Source organism: Pipra filicauda, unplaced genomic scaffold (genome assembly GCF_003945595.2).
Source record: "Pipra filicauda isolate LSUMZ 115617 unplaced genomic scaffold, ASM394559v2 scaffold323_size1005334_pilon, whole genome shotgun sequence".
Taxonomy (NCBI): domain Eukaryota; kingdom Metazoa; phylum Chordata; class Aves; order Passeriformes; family Pipridae; genus Pipra; species Pipra filicauda.
Window position 1 is genome coordinate 600,407 of NW_024104447.1, and position 10,232 is coordinate 610,638.

Sequence of the window (10,232 nt, forward strand, 5' to 3'; positions counted from 1 at the left end):
AACCTTATGATCAAAATTGTTTAAGGGTATCTCAGTCTCTGCTACCTCCTCCCTACCTCTCTAGAATGCAAGAGGAGCCTTTAGACAATCTCTTGTGTTTTTTTCCTCTTTCTGATGAACTGCTGTGCTGTTGAGCAGCGTTTGCGTGTGAGACACAAGTGTTTCACACCAGAAGGAACTACCACTGTGAAAGTGTGGAGAGCATCTATTTTTTTATGATAGTCTTTAAGGTTAAGGTCACTCTCCTTATTGGGTAACATAAAATCACTCTCTCTCTCAATTTTCCCCCATTAGGAGCAGTTGCCCTCGACTCCCCCCAGGATCCTGTTCCCGTCAGTTCTGTGTCTCTTATCCCTCCTCCTCCTCCGAAAAACGCAGCGCGCATGCTGGCCCTAGCGTTAGCCGAGTCCGCACAGCAAGCATCCGCCCAGTCCCTCAAAAGGCCAGGAGATGCTCATGCTGAAAGCACAAATTATGGAGAGGCTGAAGCTGGCACAGCTCTAGAAAAGCTCCATCTCTCTGCTGGTGCTCCAGACAAGCTCCACCTGTACACCGGTCTGCCCGAGAACCGACTCCACTTCCAGACCGGTGCTCCCGTAGAGCAGGAATTCCAAGGTAGCGGCACAGCCGGGGAGCAGAACCACCCACCCGGTACACCTGGAGGCCAGGACCCCCCGCCTCTCCACACGGGCATGCCTGGGGACATGCCTGGGAGCAGAGATGCAGAGCAGGAGCAGGCCAGCTTCCATCCTGGCAAGGCGGGGGACAGTGAACACTTCCCCGCGCGCGCGGGGGACTGGGAGCACACGGCCCACCACGCCCCAGAGCGGGAGCCGCCCGCCCCAGAGCCGGCTGTGGACAGACCCCAGCTCCGGGCATGCCTGTCTGGGGACAAGCTCCACACTCCCACCTGCACGGCCGAGGACAAACTGCCGTCTCCCCTCGTGGCCCCTGCTGGGGACAAAGGCGCCCCGGTGCCATATTTAACCACCATCCCCAGCGCAGCCGCCGAGCCCTCGCAGGGGGATGGCACCGTCCCAGCCGTGCCACGCACAGCCACGGCCACCCAGCCCACCCCGGCGCAGAGGCAGGACCACCAGGCAGCCACGGGACAAGTGCCAGCATCCTCCAGCAAAGCTCCGAGCAGCTCTGCTCAGGTACATCCTGGTCCGGGCGCAGCTGGGCTGTAACTGCAGGGGGGGAGCTCTGGGAAAGTCGGGCCCCCAGCAAGGGGGGGTTCACAGGTCGCTGGAAGGGATGTGGGTACAACGCAGACACAGCCTTGGAGGAAATCCTGTGCTGCTTTCCTAAGTGGGCACCCCAGTATACCCACTCTCCTTGGTTTGAAGGAGAAAAAGTATCTGCAGTGGTGACTGATGTGCTCAGAAACAGAGATTTTTGCATCCTCTGACAGTATCCTCTTCCAGCATCCTGTGTAGGATCTTGTCCAACTAGTGATAGCACAAGAGGACATAGTCTTAGACCTTCCCTCGTGCAGCTTAGGTTGGACATTAGGAGGAAGTTCTTCACGGAAAGGGTGACTAGGAGGTGAAAGGGGCTGCCCAGGGAGGTGGTGGAGTCCCAATGCCTGGCGGTGTCCAAGGAAGGACTGGACATGGCACTCAGTGCTCTGGGCTGGGGGACAAGGTGGGGGTTGGTCAAAGATTGAACTTGATGATTTCTGAGGTCTTTTCCAGCCTCAGTTATTCTGTTTAACAGAGCAAGTCATATTCCTTGTGCAGGGGTTCCTTGTGCAGTGTTCCCTCAGAAATCCAAAGCACCTCAGCCCATGAAGCGTGTCCAGCTTCAGCCTGGCCTAAGCTCTGTAGGCACATTTAGGGCAGGAATTGCTGCTCTGTTACATGGTGTGATCTGCTCCCAAGAGCCTGAGGAGGCCAAACCCAGGTACATTTTCATTAAGGTGATACATTTAAAATCAGAGCATGTAACAAAACACTGGGAGCAGTGGGTAAAGAGGCAACCACCTCCTCCCCTTCCTGTGCTTTGGCATTTGCAGAACACACCAGTTGTGATGGATCCAAACTGCTGGTGGCACTGCGCTGCCCTTGCTGAGAGAGGGAACCTGCACATCTCTCCTTCCACAGCCAGTGGGAACCAGGCACAGAAGCACTGAAATTGGGCTGACCCATACGAGTGTCTGTGATATTTTAACTGCTGAACAGGAGGGGGGAAAGCTGCCTGTCCCTGACTTCTGCTGCTTTCCTCCCTGCAGGTGTGGAGCACCACTGCCCCTGAGAAGCCCCCGGAGCCTGGCTTTGTCTCAGAGAGCAATTCCACCGCCCGCGGCTCCTCCTCGGTGCCCGGGGGCCCCCAGAGCCACATGGAGAAGCCCCGGGAGCCCACAAGGGCCCCCCCGCTGCACCTGCGCTCCGAGTCCGTCCCATCCCACCCCTCCTACGGCTTTGCGCCCCCGGTGCCGCCCGTGAGGACGCTGGAGAGCAAGATCGCGGCGGCCATGCACTCCAACAGCGCCGACCCCCTCAGCAACGCCAACTACCACGCCTTCCTGGCCTCCTCCATGCTGGCCTCCTCCGTGGAGGAGGCGCTGCTGCCACCCCCGCCGCCGCCCCCGCCCAAGCACACGGTGTATGTGCCGCACCCCAAGCCCGAGAGCATCCCCGAGCCCTCGGGGCCGGACCCCTACCTGCACCCCAAGCCGGCCTCCATGCACCAGTACAGGCCCGAGAGCGTCCCCCCCAGCGTGTACCACGGCAAGCCCGAGCCCCACCAGGCCTACCCGCCCCGCTCGGACACCCCTGGCTCGGCGGGCACCCGCTACAACACCTACGGCACCCAGGGCAAGGCCGGCCCGGCCCTGCACTCCAAGCCCCGCAGCCGGACGGAGTTCGTGTCCTCGGTGAGCCCCACGGGGCTGCGGAGCGCCGGCTACGCCGAGGACGCTCCCCCCTACCCCACCATCCGCAGGGTGCAGTCCCTGCACGTGCCCACCCCCGCTGCCGCCGCCATCCGCTCCGTGCCCATCTCCCGCACCGAGGTGCCCCCGGATGACGAACCCCTGTACTGCCCGCGGCCCCTCTACCAGTACAAGCCATACCAGCCCCACTCCGACTACCACGTCACGCAGCTCCAGCCTTACTTCGAGAACGGGCGGGTCCACTACCGCTACAGCCCCTACTCCAGCTCCTCCTCCTACTACACCACGGCCGACGGCGGCTTCTACGACCTGGATCCCTACAGCACCGTGCGGGTGCGGCCCTTCCACCCCCTGCCCGGCCGCGACTTCTCCTCGTACGCGGCGCGGCTGCAGAGCAAGGGGCTGTACCGCTACCCCAGCCTGGCCTCCTACCCCCGGGGGGGGCTCATCAACCACCTGGCGGGGAAGGAGCACAGCTTCGTCAGCAGGGACGTGCCCCCCGCCCCGGACATCAAGCACATGTACATGTCGTGGGACCTGGAGGACATGGAGAAGTACCGCATGCAGTCTATCCGCAGGGAGAGCCGCTCGCGCCAGAAGGTCAAGGGGCCCCTGATGTCCCAGTACGACAACGTGGCCCCGCTGCTGCAGGACGAGCTGGGGGGGCTGGACGCCATCCACCTGCGCAGCAAATCCGATCCTGGGAAAACTGGCCTCCTCACAGTGGCGGAGGGCAAGGAGGGGAGGTACCCGGGCAAGGCGGCCACCCCCGAGGGGGACGAGCGGTACTACCTGCAGCACCCGGAGCCCGAGCTGGACAGAACCCACTACCACGGGGGCTACGGGAACGGGCAGCCCGAGAAGCCGTCCCTGCCCCAGAAGCAGAGCAGCATCCGGAACAGGAAGATGCACGAGCCAGGTGGCAGCACCAGCGAGCACAGGACGCACTTGCAGCAGGAAGTGAGCCATAGGCAGCCTGCCGAGCCCAAAAACGGGCCCCCCTACCCCGACTACAGGCCCAAAGGGGGCCCAGAGCCCTCCGAGCCCTTGGGCTACCAGCACTCGGGCAGCAAGTACATCCCGGCCGGCCAGGACACCCTGAGGCTGAACCACAAGGAGGGGAGGCTGGCAGAGGACAGGCCAGACATGGAGAGGTCCCGAGCCAGACCCCCTGCCCCTGTGGAGAAGCACTCCAGAGACTGCTACAAGGAGGAGGAACACGCTGCCCCTCCCGTGGCCCCGCCGCCCAAACCCGAGCGGAGCCACAGCCTGCGGATGCAGCACCCCGAGCCCATGGAGAGGGACTCTGCCCTGCTGTACCCCTACCAGACCCTGGGCAAGCGCCAAAGCACTATGACTGTGGTGTCCCAGTACGACAACCTGGAGGATTACCATACCATGCCTCAGCACCAAAGAGGGGGCTATGCTGGAGCAGGGGGGTTCGTGCCCCCCGGGTTCACCCACGTGCACAGCAGGACTTACGCCACGGCGCTGGGGCAGGGCGCCTTCCTGCCCTCCGAGCTGTGCCTGCAGAGGCCCGAGACAGAGGTCCACGTCGAGTGAGCTGGTGGGGGGGAGGAGGGATAGAGTCTAAGCAGCCTCTGCTGGACAGTGGACTGTTTTATTTTTTCAGTGATGGAAAAAACAAACCAAACCCCGACCCTGCCCCGATGAGAAAGCAAAACCCCTTCAGCCCCCACCGCCCACTCACTGTTTTTACGTAGTAGAGCTCTAGCTTTTTCATGTAGTTTTGAGACAACTGGAAGGACAGAGCAGGCTGTTGGCACACAGGTGTTGCCAGAGAGGCCGGGCAGAGCTGAGAGAGGTGCTGTTGGCAGGGAGGGAAGGAGTTTGTCCTTCCCCAGGTGTGACGTTGGCAGTGGCCGCCGCTCCCTCCCCGCACAGTGGACTGTGCGTGCAGCTCTTCTCCAGGCTGAGTGCCCTTCCCACTGCTGGCTCCCAGGAAAGGGGCTCCATGACACTGTTCTGCCCCTCTGGGTTACACAGCAAGAGTGGGCCAACAGCTGGGCAGGGGGAAAGACTGCCCAAGGGTTTTCTCCTTGGTTGGTGCTGAGGTCCTGCCTCTCCCTCGTGTGCAGTGGACCCACTGCAGTTGCTTTGAAGTGGGTGGGAGCCTGTTTTGACTTCAAGGCTGTGGAATAGGCTCTGAAGCAAGTTCAGAACACAGCACACTTGTTGCATTGTTTGCTTAAGAAGCTGCTTCTGCCTACAAGAAATCCAATTACTTTACATTTCCGTTTTTGGAAGCAGAGGCCAGCGATGGGAGCCAAGTAGGGCAGGTTTGCATTTCTCACACCAAAAGAAAGGAAACATGAAACTACACCAAACCCTACACAGGCAGCTGGGAACAGCACACCCATCCCATGCCAATTCCTCCTTGCTGCTGGGCTCTCTGTGTCCAGATGAGCTCATTCCATCTCGTGGCTGGGCCAGGCTGTGTCATCTCACTCCAAAACCCAGTAAAAATAAATACAGAAATCTCCATGGCATTGTGTCCAACCTGTAAATCAGAGCCCACCTTGCCAGCTGTGGGAGTGACGAGTTATCTGCATGAGCAGCTGCCCTGGGCCAGATCCTGCAGCTCTTCCAGCAGGGAATGTTCCTGCTGACCTTCCCCTGAAGGTCTGCGGGCTCTGTGACCTCTCGGTTCCGTGTTGGCAAAGGGATCCCTGCGGAATTGTGGCACACACGGAGCAGTGACGTGCTGTCTGTGCTGTGTGTTGCCTCCCATCCCCCAGTGCAGCTCCTCCCAGTGCTCAGTGAGTAGGGACAGAAGGCCAGTGCACTGCAGAACACACTAATAACAGTGTCCAAGCTGTTTAAAAGCTTTCACATTGTAAAAGCAGCCGGGCAGCGCCTCGTGCTTCCTCTCGGACTTCCCAGACTTCCCCCCCCCATAAATTAAGCACATCCATCCCATTTAGGCAGGGCTTACAAGCAATACTTGAGATTTAGGAGTTTTTAAATGTTCACTGATAAATTCCAAGGCCATTCCTGTTCTGTGTGGTTGAAGAACTTCTCTACCTGTTTTGAATCTCTAATGTTTTATTAAAAGCCTGGAGGTCCTGCAGTTAGCACACAGCTGCTAAAGGGAGCTTAGGTGGTGTTTTTGAACAAAAAAGTTTCATGGCTATTTTGGGACTTTTAAATCCTAAGGAAAACCTGCTTCTAGTAGCTGACTAGTCTGTAACTGTTTGCTTCTTTTAACCTTGGAGCCTTGTCTGGGGCTGTTTCAGCAACTACCTTCAGGTTCTGTTTTATTGTGCAATGCTGATGTTTTAAGCATTTTGTTTAGAAGAGTTCTCACATGTTATGAAATGAAATTTGGCAGTGAGAAAAAAAAAGAAAGGGGAAAAAAAAAGGAGAAAAAAAGCAGCACTGTGATCCAGGGTACCACAATCTCCTCGTGAGGAATTCCCAGGTAGAGGGGTTGGGGTTTTTGGTGAGGGAATGCTTTTTGCAATGTTTTCTTTCAAGGAAAACTAACAGAAGTACACAGAAGGGGCCATTAGGTGAGCCATGGCCTGGGCCAGCCTGTCTCCGTTGCTGGGAACTCTCTGGGAAAGGCTGCCCTGCCCGAGTTCCTTGGGATGAGCCGGATGAGTCCGTGCTCTCAGCAGGGTGTGTGGTAGCACAGTCTCTCCTCAGCTGCCAGTGACCTGTGAGGTCTCCAGCTGAAGTGTTTGGTTCAGGCTCTTTGGGATTCAGGGAATGAGAGCTGTAGGTTGAACCTCTCTCTCCATGAAAGCCTTAATTCCCCCATCCTGCCCCTCAGCACTCTCCTGATGCCCTGATTTTGGCCTTATGTTCACCAGGACTATCCTGTAACTCTGGGGGCCTGATGCCAGCTCCCACTAAGGGTAAATGCCTCTGGATTCTCCTGCTTGAAGCCACTGTCTCCCTTAGAGACCAAGTGCTGTCCTCAGACAGCTGCTGTCCCAGCCCTGTGCTGTCCCAGCCCTGCCGGGGCTCTCCCACGTTGTGGGAAGTGCCAGGGGTGAAGCACCCGCTCATCCCATGGGAAACAAAGCTTTCAGCACCTTTCCAGAAGGGCTTCTGGAAGTGCACGCCTGACGTGGATGTTTGCTACAAACGGCCTTCTTGGGAATGAGAGGGTCTCCAGGAAAAAAAGCCAGCAGAGGAGTGAGCCCCCAGCTGTCCTCTCCTCCCTCCGGGCTGTGCTCTGAGGGCTGGAAGCTCTCTGAGAACCCCAACGTGTGTCCACCAGTGCTGAGCCAATCCAGCTAATTCAACAGAATTAAAAAAGGTGAAGGCACCAGCTTTTCCCAGATAACACCGACCAGCACCTTCCTTTTCGTGTTGCTGCTGCCCATGGCTTCAACATCCCGCACGACCCCGCAGCCCCCAAAGCCATAGAGGGAACTCTGCAGTTCTGCTCCTGCACTGGGCTTAGCCTGGTGGTCCTTAGAGATCTGAGTTTTACATCCTCATGATTGGTTCATGATAAAACATCAGCTGTATCTTTCCAAAGATCAGAGGGGAGACTGAAAAGGGTGTGTTGTGCATCAGAGCGAGGAGGGGGTGACACCGGGTGTCTGAGGGGCTGAGCTGGGGGGAGGTGACATTTCAGTGTCCCAGCTGAGGACAGGAGAGAGCAGGGGGACAGCAATGCAAATAACCCTGGAATCCAAGAGCAGGTCTGCTCAGGCTCAGTGGTTCATGGCCTGAGCACACCTCCGGCGAGGCGATGGCAGCTCTGACCCTCTGATTCCTGACACTTACCATAGACTGCATCTGGAATTGCCCCTTCCCGAGTGTCCAGCCAAAGTCCCCCCCAGTGCACACAGGAGTTTGGGGCCAACAGAGCCCCCAACTCTGGATTTTCCTCCTCAAACCTCTGCTTTGGAGTGGGCTGTGCAATCCCTAGGAGGCTTTCCTTGGGAAGGGGGAGTGCAGACAGTGGGTGAGTAATGAGGGCCCAGCCCCTGTGAAGTCTTAAATAAAGCATTAATTTCTGATTTTTAAGAAGTCTTATCAGGTGAAACCTTTATGCATCTATGAGAACAGTCCCACAACCTCGTGCCTATGTCTTTGCAGTGATCCTCCTTTTCCACTCGTCATGGGAGGGGGGTCAGTAAGGATTGCACAGTGGTAGTAAGTTGCTACACAAAACCAAAACCAACTTGAAAACATCCTGTTCCTCCTTCACCCCAGAAAGGGACAGAACCTCAAGTGTGCTCTGCCACTGCCCAGGGCACGGACTGAAGTGATGTTACATGTCAGGAAACCTGGATGAGAAGTCGTTTCCCTTCCTTTCGCTCTTGGCAGCTTGGGCATGCACCTCTTCCCAGAGCTTTTCCCAGATTCCCATGTGAAAGGCATGGTCTGGTGTGAGCAATGTCCAGTTCCTGGTGTGCAGAGTCCTGCCTCGTCCAGTTGGGGGGAGGGAGGGGGGAGAAAAGGGTTGTTTTGCCGTTCATTTTCCTGCTGTAGAAGACTTGATTTTTCTTTCCCTGAGCCGCATGAGAGAAACATCCCAGAAAGTCTTGGGTTACCTTTGGAGTTCCCTTCACTTTAATTTATATAGTGTCTTTTTTGTGAACTGGTGTAAAATGTATATGCTGACAAGCTCATGTATTTTTATGTAAATATTTTTTGTGGTTTTCCCCACTTGCCCTTCTCTGTAAATATTTAGAATTCTCATATTCTTCTCACCTTGTATGATGCAGATGTGGTTTTGTTTCTGTTTTTTATTTGTACTGTAATGCAACAATCCAGACTGAGGTGTCTTGTGGTATTAAACAAAAGCAACAGTCCCACTGAGCTCACACTCAGATCTCAGATGTGCAACTTGACAGCATTAATCAAGCCAGGTTAAAAACTACTCCGGTGTGTTCGTTGTGTATTTTTGCCTCTGCCTCGTTAATTAAGTGTAATCAAAAAAACAAAACCGGAGAAGCCAGTTTGGAGCCCTTCTTTGGAAGGCTGCTGGCAGGCAGCTTGGGATGAAGGAGGTGACTTTGAATCCATGTGCCAAGGCTGGGGCTTATCTGTGCAGTTAAACCATGGCTGCTTCCTAACAACAAATAAACCAGCCTGGGCTCTTTGAGCCTCCCTTTCCTCTCGCCCAGCACGACAGCACAAGGAGAAGCAGCTTGGCCCTGGCACGGGAGGCACAAGGCAGATGAAGTGAGGACAAACAGATGGCACAGCCACCTTGGCCCTCGGGGCTGGCAGGAGGGGTTCTGGGCACCACAGTAACGGTGGTCAGAGTTAATTAATAGCAAAAAAGGTGATTAAAGGAAGGGAATTTCAAAGGTTTTTAGCATTGTGAGGAGGACTTCTGATAGTCTTTTCATCCAGTAAATGTTATGTTCTTTAGAACTGCTGCCAGGAGTAAAACCAGCCTAATGCTGCTGTCGTGAGAGGGCAGGTGACCCTGCTGTGCACATGGAGCCTGTGGGACACGGGGTGACATGGGGTGACACGGGGTGACACGGGGTGACATGGGGTGACATGGGGTGACACGGGGTGACACGGGGTGACATGGGGTGACACGGGGTGACATGGGGTGACATGGGGTGACATGGGGTGACGGGGTGACACGGGGTGGGGTGACATGGGGTGACACGGGGTGACATGACATGGGGTGACACGGGGTGACATGCATGGGGTGACCCGGGGGCCTTTGTGAGCACAAAGGGGCTGCTGAAATATTTGCTCCTAAATCTTAACTTTACATCCAGATCTGCTTATTGATGCACACCCACCTGAACACTGATGCCCTTGTAAGGTCTCACCTGAAGCTGAGCAACCCAATCCCTCTGATCCCAGGAATTCCTGCTGTTCCAGAGCAGCACAACCAGGAACAGGGGACCTTGCAAAGGCTGCCAGCTCCCTGTGTTCTACCCCCACAGGAACCCCCCTGTGCTCACTGCCCATCCTGCTCGTGGGTCGGCACCTGAGCTGTCCTTGGAAGGCAGAACACGACTGGGGTGACTTGGCAAACAAAAATCGTGACGCTTAAGTCCAGTAAACAAATTCACATCTTAAGTGTTTGTGGCAGCTCCACGCGTTTTCTCCTCAGTGCACTGTCCACAAGGACAATTGGCAATGGTTAAATCTGTCCCAAGGGTTAAACCTGTCCCAAGGATTCAGTCTGTCCCAAAAGGCTCAGGTTTAGTGGGTATGGGAACAGCAGAAAGCTGAACCTGTTGCCTCATGGATCACCCTCAGAACTGACATCCCACCTCCCCAGCTCCAAAAATGCCCCAAAAGCAGCATCGTGCCTCCCCAGCAAAACAGGAATTCCTTTAATTCCCCTGAGATCCCAGGGGGCACGGGAGTTCTGGGA

The 10,232-nt window shown here is 56.2% G+C and overlaps 1 protein-coding gene across 5 annotated transcripts in view; it reads left to right on the forward strand.

The window, feature by feature from the left end:
* The window catches only part of ARHGAP32 (Rho GTPase activating protein 32), a 250,625-nt gene extending 241,863 nt beyond the window's left edge, over positions 1–8,762 (forward strand). For all 5 annotated transcript variants that reach the window (XM_027740535.2, XM_027740533.2, XM_027740534.2 and 2 more), the window contains 2 exons: positions 295–1,157; positions 2,234–8,762. In XM_027740535.2, the coding sequence (XP_027596336.2) occupies positions 295–1,157; positions 2,234–4,459 (3,089 nt within the window). In that variant the 3' untranslated portion in view covers positions 4,460–8,762. The remainder of the gene's footprint in view (positions 1–294; positions 1,158–2,233) is intronic.
* Positions 8,763–10,232: the final 1,470 nt, after the last annotated feature.